This window comes from Biomphalaria glabrata, chromosome 3, assembly GCF_947242115.1.
Source record: "Biomphalaria glabrata chromosome 3, xgBioGlab47.1, whole genome shotgun sequence".
In the NCBI taxonomy this organism is placed as follows: Eukaryota; Metazoa; Mollusca; class Gastropoda; family Planorbidae; genus Biomphalaria; species Biomphalaria glabrata.
Window position 1 is genome coordinate 31,507,179 of NC_074713.1, and position 21,549 is coordinate 31,528,727.

General features: G+C 37.5%; 1 protein-coding gene across 3 annotated transcripts in view; it reads right to left on the bottom strand.

Moving 5' to 3' along the window:
* The window catches only part of LOC106073784 (muscarinic acetylcholine receptor M5-like), a 269,944-nt gene that overhangs the window by 13,227 nt on the left and 235,168 nt on the right, over window positions 1–21,549 (bottom strand). For all 3 annotated transcript variants that reach the window (XM_056024545.1, XM_056024544.1, XM_056024543.1), the window contains exon 2: window positions 16,247–18,673. In XM_056024545.1, the coding sequence (XP_055880520.1) occupies window positions 16,247–18,443 (2,197 nt within the window). In that variant the 5' untranslated portion in view covers window positions 18,444–18,673. The remainder of the gene's footprint in view (window positions 1–16,246; window positions 18,674–21,549) is intronic.

Below are 21,549 nucleotides of genomic sequence, written 5' to 3' on the forward strand. Positions count from 1 at the left end.
TCTTCCCAGTTGCCAGTGTCGATTTTGAAGAGCTTCATGTCGCGTTTGCATACATCCGTATAACGTGAAAGTGGGCGACCAGCGGCTCTCCTGCCTTCTATTAGATCGCCATACAGGATGTCCTGTGGAAGTCGACCTACCGGCATTCTACGAACGTGGCCAAGCCAGCCAAGGCGTCTGCTGCTGATAACAGATAGGATGTCCTGGCACCCTGCTCTTTGTAGCACTTCCTCATTGGTTATCTTATCTTGCCATCTTATTTTAAAGATCCGCCTTAGGCATCGGAGGTGGAAGACATTCAGCTTTTTTTCCTGCCATGAGTAGGTTGACCATGTTTCACTTCCGTACAACAAGGTGCTCAACACACAGGTCCGGTAGTCTACGGCTTTAGTACTGCTAGTCAGCAATATGTTTCTGCAACTGTGACATGGTGGCCATTGCCTTGGCTATCCTGTTTGTTTATGTCTTTATCCAGTAGAGTGTTGTTGGATATGATGGAGCCAAGGTAACAAAAGTGATCAACAATTTCTAGTGGTTGGCCATTAATGCTTACTTGAGGTGCAGTGTTTGTGTTTTGGACAAGTATCTTAGTCTTGCTTTGACTGATGTTTAAGCCGAACTTCTGGCAAGCAGCAGATAGTTTGTCAACCAGGGACTGTAGTTGAATATCAGAATCAGCCACAATAGCTGCATACAGGAGTTCCCTAATGAGTAGCTTTCTAACCTAGGTTTTTTCCTGCAGCCTTGATACATTAAATAGTTTTCCAGAGGATCTTGTATGGAGAAACACACCTTCATTTATGTCGTTGTACGCATGATGCAGTAGACAGGAGAAGAATATGCCTAACAGAGTAGGTGCGAGCACACATCCCTGCTTGACACCACTGCAAACCTCAAAGGTGCTGATTGGGCTCCATTGAATTTGACAGTACATTTAGTTTCCTCGTGAAAACACTCAATGAACTTCAGTAGTTTGGGAGGGCAACCTATTTTCCTCAGAAGTTTGAAAAGGTCACTTCTGCTGACCATGTCAAAAGCTTTAGTCAGATCAACAAAAACGATGTAAAGGGGTCTGTCTCTCTCTCTGAATTTCTCCAGCAGTAGTCGTAGAAAAAATATCATGTCTATAGTGAATCTACCACTCCTGAATCCACACTGAGACTCTGGGTAGACTCTAGAAGCTATCACTTGCAGCCTGGATAGTGCCACTCTAGCAAAGATCTTGCCCACTATACCGAGGAGAGAGATACCCCTGTAATTGTTGCAGTCACTCCGATCCCCTTTGTTCTTGTATATTGTGACTATAGTTGCGTCACGCATGTCCTGTGGGACATGACCTGTTTCCCAACAGCGGCAGAGGAGAATATAGAGTTCAGGGAGCAGGAGTGATACGTTGACTTTCACTACTTCCACTGGGATACCATCACTCCCAGGAGATTTTCTATTTTTTATGCAGTTAATTGCTTTTTTGAGGTCACTAAGGCTCGGAAGCTCATCTAGGCATTCCAGTACTGGAAGATCTGGTAGATAAGCCAGGGCAACATCGTCTACTGTATTCTGTGTGGCATAAACTTCGAGGTAGTGTTCTGTCCATCGTTCTAGCTGCTTGGTTTGATCTGTAATTTTTTCTCCTGATTTGGATAGAAGGGGAACAGGCTTAGACACTGTTGGACCCAGGGCCGCTTTAATGCCATCAAATAGAGCTTTGCAATTTCCTGAGTGGAGACTGTCTTGGATTCTGTTGCAGGTATCCCTCCAAAAGTTGTTAGCACATTTTCTAGCCATTTGTTTCGCCTCTTTATTAGCACTTTTGAAGGCCTCCAAAGATTTTGGACTAGGCTTTGTCTTGTGAGCGAGGTGTGCAGATCGTTTTTTCTCGATGCAAGGTTCCATATGTGCTAGATTCGCCTCAAACCAGTCTACATTTTTGTGTTTTTGAGGTCCAAAGGCGGTGATTGCCGAACTGTAGATTACATCTCTAAATTTCTTCCATCTGATAGAGATGTCTACTTCATCACTTAACGAGGGGATTGAACTGTTCAGGAGCTCGCCAAATAGTGCACACTTCTCTGGGTCACCTACATGGTTGACGTTAATTCGCCTAGTTCTGAGTTGAGTGGAAGTATAAGCCTTCTTGAGAAGTAGTTTGATTTTGCTTAGCACTAGTGAATAGTTTGAGTTGCAGTCCGCACTATGGTATGAACGGGTGTGGATGACACTTTTCAGATCCATCCTTCGGGTGATGCAGAGGTCAAGCTGGTGCCACCTTTTTGAGCGTGGGTGCTGCCAAGAGACTTTATGGCGTTCCTTGCCAGAGAAGAATGTATTTGTTACACACAGTTCATGAGAGCTACAGAACTCGAGTAGCCTTTGGCCATTGTCATTGATTTTGCCAACACCATGAGGTCCCAAGCATTTTGGCCATGCATCATTTCCATCACCAACACGGGCATTGAAGTCTCCATTTATATAGAGGTGCTCGGATTTTGGAATACTTTTAATTACGTCCTCTAGAGCTTGAAAGAATCTGTCTTTGTCCTCTTCCGGTGCAGCAAGGGTTGGTGAGTAAGCACAGATTATATTAACTTTGCCTTGCGGTGATGCAAATTTCATGTGTGCTACTCTTTCATTGCCAATGGGAAACATCGCAATGCAGGGGACGAGACTGTTTCTTATTGCAAAGCCGACGCCATGTATTCTAGGGCTTTGTTCTGGTTTTCCTTGCCAGTAGAATGTATAGTTGCTTTCTGTAAGAGATCCACTGTCTGCCAGACTGGTTTCTTGCAGGCAGGCCACATCAATGTTTAGTCTGCTAAGTTCTCTGTCGATGATAGCTGTTTGACGCATGTCTGTGACGAGTTCAGGGCCAGGACACATTGTCCGTATGTTCTGGCTTGCTAAACGCATTAATGTTGAGGGTTTACTTTTGATTGTATTTGCAGGTGAGTTACGGGTGAGCAGCTTGCTTTTTTATTTTGTCTTGACACCAAGCACCCAGTGGTGCGGCAAGCTGTGGCGGGATAGCACTTTATTGTCCGAGGGCTGCTCGGCTTAAGGCAGGCAGTAGCTATCCAGTGAGGCTAAAAAGCCCCTCCTACCGTCAAGAGTGGTCCCTGGCGTTCCAGCTTACGCCAATAAGCTAGGAACTTATCACCGGTAACTACCACTCTCCGTGTTTTTTCAAAGACATTACTGTCAGAGATGGAGTGACCTCTCCATTGCTGGGGGAAAGCCTGGGCGGTAAATTTGCGAGTGCTGGGCTGCCCACACGTCAGCACACGCCTCTCTTTCATACTGACCGGGTCCAAAGGGATGGCGAGCCATCACAATTTGGGGACAGGTGGCTGCAGGAGTTTGCCAAAGAGCAGTAGTCTTACTACTGTCCCCCCGCCTACGGGTTTCCAGGACCGGATTTTCTGTTAGGGTTTACTCCCTTAGCCTTAGACCTTACAGGGACACACACACAAGGCAGTGCGGCTATTGACCTATAACTAGGGGTTGGTTTGTGGGCAACAGGGCGTGTCCGCACGCTGACGGGCCATGCCTGCCTCACATTTTGGGGCCAAACCTCCTCCGAGACCCTTGCAGTTTAGCCTGAGGCTTCGCAGCCTCAGTTTCCATCTGCCACCACGAGGAGGTACTGCATAGGACTTGCTGTGGAGAGACTATGTACTGGCAAGAGAGACTTACAAAATTGCTCCCCTTTCACAGATACTAGCCAGCGGTGGCAACAAGTCAAGCTACCACACTAGACGCTTCACACAGCCATTGGACAGTCCACCCCACAATAAAGATTTACTGCTAAGTAAACAAACATAGTTCTCTCATGTGACCTCTAGAGAGTGCTTACGTCCATCGTATCTGACTGTAACCTGTCAATCAATGAACTCAATTTGATGGGCTAAACAAATAAAAGGGGGAGGGAGTTGTTCTTCTGGAAATATACCTGGTACCTTAGTAGGGGTGTGGCTCTTGTAGTCCAGCCCCCATAAAAAAGATTAACTACTAAGTAAACAAACTCAGTTCCCTCGAAAGGTGTGACCTCTAGACACTAGCGGATCCAGAACTTTGACCCATTGACCTGTGTTATTGGCCTGAGTCGTGTGTATCAGTAGGCCGCACACACATTAACCCTTTCAGTCCGCAACAGGAGTTACAACAATATATATATATATATATATATATATATATATATATATATATATATATATATATATATATATATATATATATATATATATATATATGAGAATTAAAAATGCAGCATTTCTCAACCTTCGGCGAAAAACAAAACAACTGGGGCAGCGCTATAAGGTTCCCTAGTGGGGTTCGGGGCAAAGCCCCGACGTCAGCTCATTATTCATCAGTGGGGTTCGAATGTAACATATAATTTTATTTTTTAGATCTAGATCTAGTAATTGATTATCAAAAATACACACACAAAAATCACAATTTAGTTTTGCATTCAGTCTTTTGATAAAGAAGATTATGTATTTAAAAATTGCAAAATAATAACTATGAGACGAGAGTACTCTTATTTTTGATGTTCATTTACTAGATCTAGATCTAAAAATTAAATTATGTGTTACATAGGTTAGAGTTGAAAAAAAAACACATCTTTACTTCTTTTAACTACTTTACAAAACAACGCCTTGATCCAACTTTCTAAAAAATTTTCACGACATTTCCATGTCCAGTCTAGATATAGTATATATATATATATATATATATATATATATATATATATATATATATATATATATATATATATATATATATATATATATACATATATATATATATACATATAATATAGTATATATATAAGTCTATGGCTGAACTTTAGAACCAACAAGTGTCAGAACTGCTAATATATACCAAGACGCCAGACCTTACATACGGCATGGTTGGATGTGATCTGTTTAACTTTGAGGGGAAAAAGTATGTGCTTCTAGTTGACTACTTCTCAAAGTTTATTGATATCAAAGAACTATCACTACTAATACAAAACAATTAGATCAATAAGATAACCATTCAATAACATCAGTTAGGCCTTGTTCACATTTAACTTCACCTTCACCTATCCCTTAGTCTGTTAGACCAGTGATGCCCAAATTACGGCCCGCGGGCCAGATCCGGCCCGCGACGTGGTTCTGACCGGCCCGCCAAAACATCAGCACAAAATGTAGAAAATATAAAGAAAAAGGTTGAAAAATTTATTTTCTCTATGTTATGACTCTCACGTTTCCTTTGATGTATTTCATACTAATCTATGTCTTGTTAGTTATTCATGTGAATTTTTTGTTTCTATAAGAACACAAGTTTTTTGTTTTTTTTCAGCGACAAGAATTGACAGTTATTTTTAGTCTTGGACGATTCAGCGGCTGTCTTGAGCTAGCTGTGTCCTTGACATCTCATGTGCATCTTTTCTGCATCTTTTTGATTCGGGTATACTTCTGATATCAACATGATAGGTGCCATTCCATGTAACATTTGTACGTTAATGAAATGAGAGTGTCGAAGAATTGGATGTTCCAGAACAAGTGGACAGTTCTTTATTACATCTAAATTACCAAGCCAACATGTTTGATTTGTACAGAAAGTGTGGCTGTTTTAAAGAACATAACATAAAGAGGCATTCTAAAACAAACCATTACAAAAATATGGAGGCATTGTTGGCTTGAGCAGCTAAGAAAAGAGTCGCTAAGTTACGTCTAGAGTTGAGCGAATGACGAAAATATTTACTAAGAAGTCAATAAAATGAGTCGCGGCTGTAATGGAGGCTACAGAGTTGCTCACATTTTAAGAAGGGAAATGAAGCATAAAAAAGTGCTGGCTAGAAGGAATGGAATAAAATCGGCCTGAAAAAAAATGCATTTAAAGCTGTCAACATTTCTGGCATGACAATTGCAAAACGAGTGGACTATTGGATGAAAAACTCCATTCAAAACTAAATGACAGAGCAACAGATTTCGAAATAATTATTATTGCCGCTGAGGAGTGACACCAACTGGAACTGATTGACTTAGAAAGCCAGACTTCCCAGCTTGAGAAATTTCGAGCAATACAGACAATAGATTTCTTCGCCGTGTTGTCTACATAAACCTTGCACATTTCCGAAAACAATTGCTGTGTAGGATCACAATGTTTACAAGCACTTAATTTAGTAGAAAAACTGTTTCAGTTATAAGACACTTGAAACCCTTGTTACGTAATTGACTTAAGGCTGGATCCACGGGATTGTTATAAAACTTTTTAAAATGGTTTAGTCTCTATTTCATTTTTCTGTATCTTTTCATTGATGTGGCCCGCGACATGAGTGTCGGAAATTAAAATGGCCCGCAGGCTGTATAAGGTTGGGCATCACTGTGTTAGACCATTGGGGCACCTCACAAGATCTGTCTACCGTCTTTCTCCATTCCTCTCTGTCCTTTGCCTTTGATAGATTTTCATTCACTTGCAGGCCTATCCATTTTTGGATGTTGTCCCATCGCTTCGCTTTCTCTGTCTTCCTCTTCTTTCTGGTACTGTTTCATGAAGGAAGGTCTTTGCGAGCTCTGAGGACATTGTGATGTGGCCTATAGGTTTGTGTTTTCGCAGGCCATCATGGGGTCCACTTGCTGAATTAATTCTGTTCTAATCTCATCATTCGTGTTGCGGTCTTTGTAAGTGACACCTAGGATATTTCCGTAGCATTTCAATTTAATTGCTAGGATCATTTTCTTAAGATCTGCAGTCAGCGTCCAAGATTCACATGCATATAAGAATGTGACCGTGACGTGAGTTTTGAAAGAGCTGCTGTAGACTGTGTAATTCTGGCCAGTAGTAGGTTTGATTCCTTCAACTGAGATAATAGCTCCATGGTATTTAAAGATACTGACGCTTGTCAGCGTCCCTTTTAAAGCCCTGTTGGCTATTGGTCATAATTTGTGTTTTTGCGGCATTGCTTTGCTACCATATGCTGGAGAGGTCTTGACTATTGTCACAGGTCAAAAGCTTGCTGACAGAGTCACTCAGTTTTATCACAGCATTAATTATTTATTAGTTATTTATCTCAATTATTTATTACTCTTACTCTTAGGCCCGATTTCACCACCAAACCCCACCTTTTCCTTTTGTCGCATTGGCGACAACGTGGCCATGACTTTTCGCTTATCTCCCCTTGACCCGGGAAAAGATAGACAGTCCTAGCACGGGCATTGGTAGTTGGCGCCAGGTGTCTGACGTTCACGGTCAACACCTCCTAGGCAATTCTACCCATCCCGCGTTTCCGGACTTACTTCATTCTTTCCTCCACCCCTACCCACGTCTCTCTTTGATCAAGGAGATAATCCGTGTGGACACGCCTCTTGACATTTCTAGGTGCGACTCCATTCTCGAGTCAGATTCATTCACATGGGAGATTATCTTTAGTCTCTCGCCCCTCCCTTTTCCGCCCCTCTCTTCCGGACCTTTATAAGCTTGACCAAGTAGGAATAGACACTTTTTGTCATTTCTCCATCTCACTGACAGTTGAGTCTGGACTATATCATTCATTCTTACTTTTAGACGAATACCTAATGGTAAGCCGAACTTAATCACAGATCCATCTCAATTAGTTTGTGTATATTTCTTACTGGATAATATTAATTGGATTTAATTATGTTCATTTATGTTGAATGTGTACATTGTGTATTTCTCACTTGAGTAAGTAAGAAGCATAAACATTGCATATGTACATATTTATATATTGCCTTAACATGTGTCTACAATATTATTGATACGTTGCTCAACTGATCATTGACGCAACCTTGTATATATTTGTACACCTTATTTTATTCCCTTTATTTTGCTTTAGCAATGCGCTTAGAAAAGTTATGAGTTATGTCCCCCTTTATCCATTTTACTTAGACGAGAGTCGCACCAATTGGACGGGCACTCTCTCTGCCTTTATGTTCACTCCATTGTTCATGGCCGACGGCCGCAAGTAAACAATGGCGTCACGGTCGCTGACCATTATCCATTCCTCCCCCTCTCTTCTTATGTTTAATTTAGTTTATTATCTCCCTTACTTAGTACATTTTATATTGCTTCTATCAGCCATCTAGTTTTCCCATTCCATTTGTCATCATCTCCCCATTGTACTCAAGCAATTTTACCAATCTGACGAATGTACCTCAGTCGAGGGCATCGAAGACGCATGAGAGACATGTCCTAACTTGTCTTTGTTTATCCGCAGCCTCCCTCATGTGTCTGTCTATTTGGTACTATTTGACCGCCTGTTTGGCTGCCTTTATTCAACCTACTTGGCGCTATCTGCCTATTTGGAATTACGTGCCTTCAAGATAACGCACACCTTTTAGACACTACGTCCCCTGAGACCAAGTGTCTATGGGAGTCTTTCTAACTTCGCAACTCACTGGACCTATTCTGCTAACGACGCTGCCCACGGCACACCTGTGACCACGGTAGCCAGCCACCTGCCCTACTGTGCCCACAACAGACCACAAAACTTTGGATTGAGACTCCACAAGTACTGAATCACCGGCGACCCTCTACCCGCTAGAGCGCCACTTCCAGCTGCAAGACCTCTACACAGGAGCACAGCCAGCTACTGCATCGATAGGACAACCAGATAAGTTCGGAGGACAAACACAAAAGTGACAAACTCTGTCATAAAGTGCCAAGCATGATGACACAATATCACTAAGAGATAGATGCAAATCTCCCCCCCCTCATTTTATTCTGCCTTGTACATTTTATGTAAATAAATATCCATCAATCCTTTAAAATTTTTGTATCTTTCTCCATTGTTTTTTTTTTGTTGCGTGTCTGCTCCCGGTATATCTCTGATGACCCAGTGTGTGGCAAACTCAAAATAATCACCCCTAGACACCAAACAAGCCACTCATTCAGGTCATACGAGGGTCGTCACAACTATGAGCATCGCCAAGTCAGCGAATTCTTCTTCTCTCTCTACCAGACCATCTATATGAACCTTTTAATGGTGGTTAACTCTTAGTCCAACCACATCTTTCGTTTTAGTTTAAACTTTTTCACATTTTAATTAGTTAAATTTAGTTAAGTTCCCATCACTAATGAATAGAATTATAAACTGGTAGTTTATGTATGAAAAGTTCACGCACGCTAGTAGGAATGTGTCGTTAACTAATTGAGATGTAAGCAAACTCAGTTTCGTCACCATATATGACCTCTAGACAATGTCAACATGTTGTCTTAATGTAGCCAACCTTATAAACTCATGTGATGAGCTAAGCAAAGAAGAGAAGGGTGGAGATAGACCCCCACCACTAGAAAGGTAGATAACTATCCTGCAGTTATAATCGACCGGAGCCGAATATGGCCGGATATTCGACAGGAGCTGGAATGATTATCCGGTACACTCTACCTATTATACAAATAATAAATAAGTCAGCGCTATTTTGTCAGGAAATTTCGCGCGATTGTTTTGCGCTATTTTGTCCGCGTTATTTTGTCGAGCAGAATAAAAATTCTTACAAAGTTTGGTGAACTGTATAAAGGAGGAATTGTCTTTTTTTTTTTGTAAAGTACTTCTTCTCAAGTCAGAAATTTCTAATTGGGGGGGGGGGACAAAACCTTATAGGTAGGTGGAAATGGTTCTTGAAAACTTCTCGAACGATTATCCTAGAAATTTGACAGTTGCTATATATCGTTTGGAATAGAATTACTGGCTCGTTGGCCACACTGGGAAATTCTAGTTTGACCGTTATAATTTTTCAAAGTTTAAAAACATTAATTTAAATTTGGCTACAGTAGGCTACTAGAAAATATTAATATTGAGCACAATTTCCGCAAAATGTCTTATTCATTCAAGAGTTCAATACATTAATCATTAATGTTCAGGAACAATTTGAGCACCGTTGTTAAAGTCTAGATCTAAAGGCCTATCCATAGACTTAAATATATTATATCTAGACTGGAAACTGGAAACAAATTCTTATCCGCGTTTGATCGATTCACACACCTATATATGGAGATTTTATGTACGTAACTCTTTTCAAGCTCTAAGGGAAGTCGCCCCAATCAATCTTTTCTGTCTTAGAAAAGTAATGATCTTTAGTTTTCAAAGTTTAGAAATAATGCAAAATCATTTCTTGGATTTTCTTTACAATGGGCTGTTAATCACAGAACTATATATTCACACAAATATATGAAACAAAGCCATTTCCTGTTAGTTTCCATTTTCCATCGAGATAATGTTTCAAAAATCCTAGATCGAAATAATTAATGTCTGTTGATTTTAATCATCTTATGTACATTTAGATATATTCGTTATCTAGATCTTTCTAGATTATGTATCTAAAAATTGCAAAATAATAATCATGAGACGAGAATACGCTTATTTTTTATGTTCAACTACTAGATCTAGATCTAAAAATTAAAGTATATGTTACATAGGTTAGGGTTGAAAAAAATTACAACTTTACTTATTATAACTACTTTACAAACAACGCCTTGTTTCAACTTTAAAAAAAAAAAAATTCACATTTTTATAGTGTTAAAAAATCTCCATGTCCAGTCTAGATATAGTATATATGGGCTTATCATTTAAATATTATAAAGTCTAGTAGATTTTTACATTCGCTTAACCAATTTTTCTCGGGGGAGGGGATAAAAGAGAGGAGGGGTAAAATATATATTCATTTTTTTTTCAAACCTAACATTTAACAATTGTTATTAAGAACAAAATAATCCCGCTGGACGACGGGAGTGAGCAGCTATGAACCCGGGACAATCAGTCAAGTGCGCTAACCGCATGACCAGGCATTACTGTTAACTTAATAACAAACTAATAGCCTATTATTGATAAAGAGATTTTTTTAGACGTTTTAGTATCGCATAAGTATAATAGGTCAGAAGAGCGATTTGAGATCATCTTTTTGCATTGTTTTGTAATTTCAAAAAAAAACAACTCGTCTTTGGCAACCTATACTTGATGTTCGAGCACAGTTACAAACAGAGCTATTGGCATTTTCATTGAAATAAGGATGTTGATCGACTTAAACTAAACGTCTGATTTAACATTTTTAAGATTTATATCTACTAGATAAGATCTAAATCTAGCTAGTAAATCTAGTAGGATAGCTGCCTGGTTGTGCGAAACATGTAAAAAATTAAATGACGGACATATTGACACACAGACTACACAAAACTAAAAGCAGTTTTTCCCTTTACGGGGGCCGAAAAAATAATCTTTTTTTTTTAAATATGACGAGGTTTAATAAACACTGGTGCAACGAGTTCTTATAGCATTTCATTTAAAGAAATTATTCCATATGATGTCAAAGAAAAAAATCCATTAGGCCTACTTCCCACGGCCTTGTTAGACTAAAAATGTCTTTATTAACACGAGAGTTGACGAGGGTTCATGGACATAGGTGCACCGAGTTCCAATAGCATTTCTATCTATCTATCTATCTATCTATCTATCTATCTATCTATCTATCTATCTATCTATCTATCTATCTATCTATCTATATCTATCTATCTATCTATCTATCTATATAAGACACATTTTTTGTGCGATTTGTCTGTCAATCTGTCTGCCCTTCATGTTAATGTCGAAAAAAAAAGACTAAAAGCTATTGAAAATCTGATTAGCCTTTTAATTTCCCTTCAGAAACATTGCAATAGTTTTAAGTATCTATAATAGATTGTTTCCGATGTTTATATGAATAGTGAGAGAGAGAAAAACAGAATTCCAAATAAATTTAATACCGTTAATTAAATTTTTGGGATGTCCTCTCTCTCTATAAACTATTGCGATGTTTTGGAAAGACATCAAAGGTTAAATAAGATTTTCAATAACGTTTAGTGTTGCTGTTTTTTTTTATCTAAACGTAACGGACAGACCGACCAACAGACAAAATGCACAAAAATAAACGGCTTTTATCCTTATGGGGGTACTAAACAAATACAATTCTGATTATTTAAAACTTTATGAGGGTACTAGTTTGATACTATGTCCTGTCACAGCCGTCACACTACTGCACGCATGTCAGAAATTTCTAGATCTAGTCTAGAATTACATAGACTAGATCAATATCTAGAATTTCAATTTCTACATCTAAATGTAGACTTAAACTGTAGATTATGATTTCTAGGCGTATTTCTATGTTATAAAATTATCTAATTTATAGTAAAAAACAGGTTATTATTCTAAATCTAGATCTAGTAATCATCTTCTTTTTTGAAGTAACGTCTGTATTATCTTATCTTATATAATACAGACGTTACTTCAAAAAAGATGATTACGTCCTACGCGTCATATTATATAGAATTAGATATCTTAAGAGTGCTAAATCAGAAAATTATTTTTTTAGGAAGATCTACATCTACTTTCTAGTTCCATTTATATGAAAATGACAATAGCTTTGTTGGTAAATGTGCTGGGACATCGAGCAGACATGACCGAAGTATGAGTTCCATACCTGTTTTTAATTTTTCAATTACAAAACAATGTCAAAATGTTATTTAAAATCTCTCTTTTGACATATACATTTACGGTAGTTGGCCAAAAAGTCATTAAAAAACTCTTTATCAGTAATAGGTTATTCGTTTGTTATTACGTGAACAGTAACGCCTGGTCGTGCAGTATGCACGCTGGACTGTCTTTCGATTGTCTCGATGATCCTAAGTCCATTCCCTGCCACCCCCACCCCCGTCGTGAATTATCTTCAACTTTGAAACATGTAAAACATTTTACAAAAAAAAAACATTTTTTACAGATTAAATGAGTCTTTAAAATTGTATTACTTTGGACAATATACACCCTATACTGGTCTGAAAGAGGCCCTGAGGAGCACAGGCAATTGGGATTGGCTTTTATCTATTACCAAGAAACTACTAGATATCCCTGTCGGTCACTCAGACCGACTGATGTCACTCATACTACCATTAGATGGCGCTCTAGGTACGTCACTATCAGTGCTTTAGCTCCCACGCTGCAGGCAGGGACTGAAACCAAGGAAAGATTCTACGATGACCTGAGGAGAGTCCTGTGCAAGGTGGACACTACTGACAAAGTTATTATCATGGGTGACTTCAACGCTCGATGCCCACCTACGTTCCTATTCATTCTCAAGCAGTTTCACGTGAGACAAAAAGGCCAGATCAGATACAATGGTGACCTGTCTGATCACTTCGCAATAGAAAATGGCGTGAAGCAGGGCTGTTATGTACTTGATCCTACTCTATTCGCTATATATATTTACGGCGGAGGCCCAGTGGAAAATTATATTAAAGGGTCGTGCAGACCTGCCTACCGTTACGCAAAATGCGTATTCGTTACGCAAAATCTCCCAAAAATGACCGTCAGTACGCAAATACGCATTTAACCCGTCGCGTTACGCATTTCGTATCCTTTTTTTTTCCTCTCTTGACTACCTTACGAGCGGTCACGGAGGTCACGCTAAGCGGCGCTAAGCGGCGCCTTCGACATAGGGGTCACGGAGGTCACGCGCTAAGCCGTTCTGTTGGGGGGTGGGGGTTGGAAGAAAAGGTGGGGGAACACATTGTGTCCAGATCTATACGTTGATACGTTGATTGGTTCTTAATAGCAATTAGATTTAGTCTAGAAATGAAGAAAGCGAGAGTGAGGGAGTGGCGGGTTGGTACTAGGTTGGTACCGTCAGTTAGCTGATACACCAACGTACTTTTTTTTTTAGAAATTAATTATGTTGAATCCCTGATTCCCGTATTCATTTGTATAGAAAAAAATATCGAAGTGCTATCCATTCAAAACACATTGAGTGACATTGTAGATATCTTGCCTACGAAAGTTTGGAGTAGACCTACGTTTGTAGCGGATCCACGGCATCGGTAACACTCTTGAGCCCAGATCTAGAGTAGATTATATTCATTATATAGACATAGATCTAGTCTAGATATCATCTCTATAGTCGTATTGATCTAGATTTAGATTGTAGATCTAATCATGACATCTAGATCTAATATTATATATATATATTAATATATATATATGACAAAATAGTGGATCGCGTAAGTGTTACGCATTCTGGTGCCAAAATACGCATTTTGAACATCAGCGTTACGCATTTGGACTTTTTTTGGTAGGCAGGTCTGGTCGTGGAACTAAAAACGATGAGAACCGCTGTTCTAGATGTAAGAAGTTTCAGAGGAGCAGATGCTCATACCACCTTCTAGTAAAAGCTAAACTTAGACAAAGAATAAGTACTTTATACAAAGAAAAAGAATACAGCAATATGATTGTCAAAAACAACAACACTTGTGGCAGAAACTTCTATAGTCGCACTCCAAACACGAGTAACAACATTGAAAAAGGACAATAAAAAACCAGAATATAAATGACCAATGGGAGAAAATAAAACAAACTATTAAAAGAGCAGCAGAAGAGGTAGTCGGATTTAAGCAAAAGAATAGGAGAATCGAATGGTACGAATACAGACATGCTATAGAAGAGAAAAACAATGCTCGGAAAATAGTGCTACTGAGAGAGAGAGAGAGAGAGAGAGAGACCAGAAACACCAGACAGCGATACAATGAAGCAAGAAGAAGGGCCACAAAAGTTGTTAAAAAAAAAGGAAAGGGAAAAATCCAAGATCACTCACATTGAAGAGAGGGCGATGTGCGAGGAGAGTGCATGAAAATTAAAGATAAAAAGAATGGATTTCAAGCTAATTTACACAAGCACCAGGAGAGGACCAAATTACAGCGGAACTAATTAAATATGGATAAAGTCCTACATTCCCAAATACACAGACTGATATTAATAGTTTGGGAAGAAGAAGTAATACCAACAGAATTGAAAACAGCACTAATAACCCTAATACACTAAAAAAAAAGGATTCAAACTAAAGTGCTGTAATTAATCTCTCTCTTGAATGTAACGTACAAGATACTAACAAAACTTATTACTAAGAGACTTGGAAAGTGTGCAGAACAAATCCTAGGTTTCAGATCTAATATATCAACAACCGATCACATTTTCACCCTAAGAAGTATCATCCAGAAATGCTATGAATACATTATACCAGTACACCAACTGTACATAATCTATAAAATGACTAATGGAAATATCTATATTAAACACTACAGGACTTAGGAATACTCGACAAACTGACAAAACTTATACATTTGACATTAAACAACTCGAAAAGCAAAGTCATAATACAGGGAGAACATTCACTGGAATTTAGGATTAAACAAGGACTAAGACAAAGAGACTCACTTTCATGCTTTTTCAATCTGACTCTAGAAAAAGTCATAAGGAATATTCAAATAAACACAAGGGAAACAATTACTTACTTTATAAGAGAAAACAAAGGTCCCCAACCAACAGGAACAATATACAGCCAACTTTTACACTATCTCACATATGCTGATGACATTACCTTATTGGGTAAAGACACCTCTGACATTGCTAGAGCTTTCACACAACTGGAAGAATCATCTCCACCAACATGACTTGAGATAAATGACGACAAAACGAAGTATGTTCTAATGACAAGAGAAAATCAGACAGAAGAAGAACAATATATTCAAATTAATAACCACAAGTTTGAAAACGTAGAAACGTTTAATTATTTAGGAAGCATGATACGTTCCAACCATCGCCAACGACTAGAAGTAAAAGAACAACTAACAGCAGGCAACAGAGCTTTCTATAACACACAAACTTATATTTAAAAAACTCTAAAGAATACCATTTACAAAACTATCATCATCATCATATATGTGAACCTGGAGGCTGATAGGAAACATAGTAAATCTACTAAATACATAGGAAAGAAAAATCCTTAGAAAAATGTATGGTGCCATACATGAGGAAACCGATTCGCACCAACCAAGACATATACCAGTTCTATGGAGACAGAAAAAAAGGGACAGAATTACGTAGGGCAGGTCACCTCGAAAGAATGCCAGAGAACAGAGTAGCAAAGATTGTTCACCGGCAAAAAACAAAAGGCAGATGCCCCAAAGGCAGACCACGATTACGGTGTCTTGATGACGTAGATACAGATCTACAACAGCTCAAAGGTCCGGGCCTGGAGACGTAAAGCACACAGGATAGATCAGAATGGAAAGGTTTTAGGTCAACACTAGTATGTAACCGTATCGAATATTTTCACTGCACTTTCATTGTGTTTTCAAACGGTTTCAAGTTTAAGTTGGTTAAATATATTGACTCTTATCATAGAGTGCATTATAAAGACCTATAGTTGTTTAATAAAAATGGTCTTACCTATTGCGTACAAAGTTTCATTGACACAATTATCACAGAATACCTGGACAACAGTAAAGATATTGTATGGTGTCCATGTCACAATAAATGCTAGTAGGATTGCAGTCAATGTTTTTGCGGCCTTTTGGTCTTGTCTTCTTTCTTGTCGACGAGACTGAAGTTTAGACATTGCTGTTTGTCTGGCTTTGTGGACTCGGGTAGCTGCTTTGGCAGCAATCTTGGCTTGCATGGCTATTTTATTAGAATCGTTGCTCTGAGCTCGCCGAGCTAGTGCTGGGGTTCCTGTTCGAGGTCGAGGAGGGGGAGGTAATGTGGTTCTTTCCGCAATTCTTCTTGAAATTATTTCGTCGTCTTCTTCAGTGTCACTTTCCATTTTGTGCACGCGAGCTGGATTGATGTCATTCAAATGTTCAAAATCCGTATCTGGCTCCATTCTTATAGTAGGTTTTGATAAACTTTTATTGTCCGGTAGGTTTATTAAAACTCTAAAAATAGCACTGTCTTCGTCATCTTCATCTTCTGAATCACTTTCTTTGTATTCACGGCACTGATGTCTATCAGACGCTAAAAAATTTTCTTTAGAGGAAATTTGATCTCCTAATTCAGAAAATGATGTTGTCAAAGGATATGGACATGAGACATTTTCTGTTAAAAAACTGTTAGTCTGTTCTGGCGTGGAAGACATGGTTTCTAAGCTTATTTCCCTATACATCGATATCGGAGCACTTGATGTTTCTACCGGCAAAAGGGGTATTAGTGACGTACTGAAGTTAATCCGAACAGACCTCTGATGCTTTGAAATAGGATATTGAAGACTTGTTGAAGAATTTTCTGAATCCTGTCGAGGTAATATTTTTTCTCCGTTAGAATGACTTGTATATAAAATGGGTAATGTGCACTTAGTATGAATATTTGGTGTGTGAGGCGATGTAGGAGATTCACTTGAGCTAGAATCCTCCATATAGTCCGAATCTCGGTCAATTTTTAAACATCCTAACAGTTTGCTCTTAGTTGAGCTCAGTTCGCTGTTTTGGTTGACAAAATTGATTCCTTTATCACTTGTACTAGAGTAACCTTCCTCGTCACTAGACGCCATAGACTTCTTACTAGAGTGATGTTGTCGTTGGTTCGGATCTTTGATTCTTTTAGATTTATGAATACCTTGAAGCTTGGGAAGATCTTTTTGACGCTTTTGAGTTTCCATATATATTCTAAAATATAATACTGACATAATCATTACCGGAATGTAAAACGCAAACATCGCCGTTATAACAGTAATATATTGGTTTGTTTTTAAAAATTGAATAAAACATTCGTTTTCTGGAACAGTTCTTCTCCCTTCAATGTACGGCCAAGCAAATATCCATGGAGTCCAGATAAGAGAGGAGATAATCCATGCACAACCGATCATAGATGCAGCTCTTCGTGGAGTGCGTTTCGCTCGATATGTTAAAGGTCGTGTGACACTTAGATATCTATCGAAGCTAATAATAATTAAATTAGCAACAGATGCATTGCTCATTGTATAATCAAGAGCCAGCCAGATATCACACATTAGTGCTTTAAGTGGCCAGTAACCCATCATTAAATAAACTGTATAAAGAGGCATTGATACAATGCCAATGGTCAGGTCAGCTACAGCTAAGCTTAGTAAAAAATAGTTGCTAACTGTTTGGAGCTGTTTGTCCAGTTTGAAAGCTACAATAACTAACAAATTGCCACCCGCTGTAAGGAATGACAACAGACTAACTACAAGAGAAATCAGAAGAATTTCTATCGTCGTTCTATCTACACCTAGTTTATAGCCTGTTACATTTTTTGTCATTGCATTAGTATAGTTTTCAAAAGTTGTGACCATTAAATTCCCTGCTGATGTCAAAGGATCCGTCAAATTGTGGTTGGAAGAGCTTGTCACAGATGTTCCATTGAATAAAGCAGGAAATGTGAAGTAAAAAAAATCTTCAAATGACATGGACTTATTTTTGAAATATGTTTCACGATATTGTCGAAAAGATGTGGTTAGATTAGAGAGCAAAGAATCCAATGTTTCAGCAATCAAAGTGGCTTTATTGACATCAAGGACGGATTGTAAGGACGTAACGTTTTGACTGTAATTATTTTGCAAAAAAAAGAGTTGCTCTTTTGTACTATTTAAGTATGAAGAGTTGAGCACTAATGACGTGTTCTCTCCCTCCATGTCTAATAAGGTCTAAAAAGTTCTGTCGCTAGAATGTCAAACTAAGGGACAGGAAACACAGCTGCTCTCTTTGTTCTATTCGTCAATCCTAGATCGAGTTGTTCACTGAGCATGCTGGCGTTAGTCTTGGGATGAAGTGTAGATGTAGTAGAAGACCATCTTGTGGATTAGGAAGAAACTTGGTTCAAGTTTTCCACCTTCAATGAGAAACGTACACTGCTTGTGTTTACCTGTTAGCAAAAAAAAACAACAAAAAAACTTTACATGTGGAAAGGTTTTATTGTTCATGGCAAATCGGCATAACTTAATTTTCCCTAAAACGATTTTTAGCGGCCACCGAAAGGGAAAAAGCCACCATTAATTTTGTGCGGTCTATCTGTCCGCCCGTCCCGTTCAGATCTCGTAAACTCAAGCTTCAATTCATAGATTAGCACATTGATAAAAAAAAAATTGCATCTTAAGTCACAATAAAAAAGTAACAATGGCTCATTTTAAAATATACTTTCCATTAATTAAATTTTATTAAATGAAATATTGATTTAAATTTTGTTTTTGTGAGCTATTTTATCTATTTTGTGTATTTTTATAGGCTAGTGCTAAGCTGTAATGCTTGAACTTCATCCTACTTCTATGTTAAAATGTGCTACTAATCGCCTCGCAACGTTGGTACATAGAGAGAACGGGCCACGTTGGTAAAAAAGAGCTACCGTTCTTCCCAAAAATTTAGATTAGTGTAAAAAATCTAGCTCTAGTGTAAAAAAAAATCTAGATCTAGTGTAAAAAATCTAGATAGATCGAAATCTAGCTATTATGTCTTTTTAAAATGCGAGTCACATTACGAGGTTTAATAAACATAACTATACCGAGTTGTTTTAGCATTTCATTTAAAGAATTTATTCCATATGACGTCAAAGGAAAAAAAAAACACTACGTCACACGGTCTAGTTAGACTAAAAAATATCATCTATACGAGCAGCTTGTCGAGTGTTCATAGATATTGGTGCACAGAGTGAGATCTTTTAGCATTTCATTTAAAGAATTAACTCCATATGACGTCAAAGGACCAAAATTCCATTTCGTCACACGCCTAGTTAGACTAAAAAATGTCATCTATACGAGCAGTTTCTCTTCGGTTCATAGACATTGGTGCACCGAGTGAGTTCTTTTAGCATTTCATTTAATGGGCTAGTTAGACTAAATATGTATATCTATATTATAAAGTAGAATGTGAGGTGTATGTATGTATGTATGTTACTTATAGACATCAAAACCGCTTGACCAATCTTGATAAAACTTGGCAGGAATGTTTCTTAGGTACCAACTTAGACCTTAGTGAATGTATTGTAGCCCTAAAACAAACTTAAGACCCTAAAAACAAAAAAAGTTTTCCGACTCTATTACAGCTATAGTATTTTATGGATCTAGGTCATGTCTACAATGTTGACATAGAAAAGATCGAAAGGATTTAGACCTAGATCTAATTTTAAGAAATACACTTTGCGCTGATAGTTTTTTACTTTGACACATGAAAATACAAAAGAAGATCCATTGATTTTATTATATAATAAAATTAACCTTCAATTTTGTGTTTCAAAAGCATTTTTTGAATTAATTAGTTCGTTATATCTGTGACTGTAGATTTCCTGACAAACATTCTTTCAATAGACAATACCGCAATGAATCGCGTACTAAAAATTAGTTCGTTTAATTGTTTACTTTATAATCCCATCCCTAGATCTAAAACTCTAATTCAACTCTAAGATGATAAAACTTCTCTTCGCACAGATAGTTTTATACTTTAACACATAAACATATTAATTAAAGTCCATTCATTTCATATTTTGATCAAATAAACATTCAAATTTGGTTTTCTAAAGCTACATTCATTTACGAAAGCTGCGAAGCGGAGTTGAGATAGGCCTATATCTATAATAATCTATATTCATTCATGAATCGCGTACTAATAATTATTTCGTTTAATTGTTCACTTTATAATCCCATTCATTTAACAAAGCTATCGCTCTTTTCGTTTTTAATAGATAATAATGTATTGACTGCGGGTAAACCCATTTTCGCAAAACTAATTTTATTTTCGTAGCGAAAGAGAAATAACGTGAAAGGATCATTAGCTAAGTTTTACATACATCTAAATCCAATCCACTACATTAGTAAACACAAACTTAGACCCGCAGGCCGCGGGTAATGCCAGGCTAGTATATATATATATATATATATATATAAGGATTAAAGACGCTTTTTTTTGTTTTGTCTGTCTGTCCGTCATGTTAATAGCGAGAAAAAAAAAGACATAAAGCTATTGAAAATATGATTAAAATTTAATTTCCCTTCCGAAACATCGCATTAGTTTTTTTAAGTTTCTATAATAAATTGTTCCTGATGTTTATATATTTATAGTGAGAGAAAATAAGAATTCCAGATTAATCAAATACCGTTAATTAAATTTGTGGGATGATCTGTTATGAAAATTAGATGTACCATAGCGATTTTCAAACCATACTTTGGTGTTAAGAAGTTGTTTTCCTTATGAATCGGAACATGATATTAACGATAATTAAACTTTCTACGTTTTAGCTAGAAAGTTAAATGTTGTATAAGAGAGAAGTGCGATTTTACATAAAAAGAGTTAAAATATTTTTCATAAAAAATCCGGAACAACCAATTTTCGTAAATTATTTGTTTTATTTATTAAAAGAGGGATTTCAAACATTTATTAGCGTTATTAGATTTTTCATATAAAATTCGGATCATTTTTGGCGACGATTTGTAAGAAAATTAAGGTAATGTAGGTCGATTTCTTTTTCGAAACAAAATCCGGAACATTCTTTACCGATTAAACAACTTTTATTATGTTTCGGCAAGAAAATTAACTTTAAATAAAGTCTAAAAAGTGATTTTCAATAATCGTTTCTAGTAAATTACTTTCTTATTTTAAAATCCTGAACAACCTATTGTCGATATTTTAGAAAAAAAAATTATTTGACATAAATTTGTTTTAAGTTAAAAATTAGAAACAATTGATATTGATAAATAAACTATAGTGACATAGTGTCAAAGAATATAAGTGTAATATTAGTCAATTATGCGA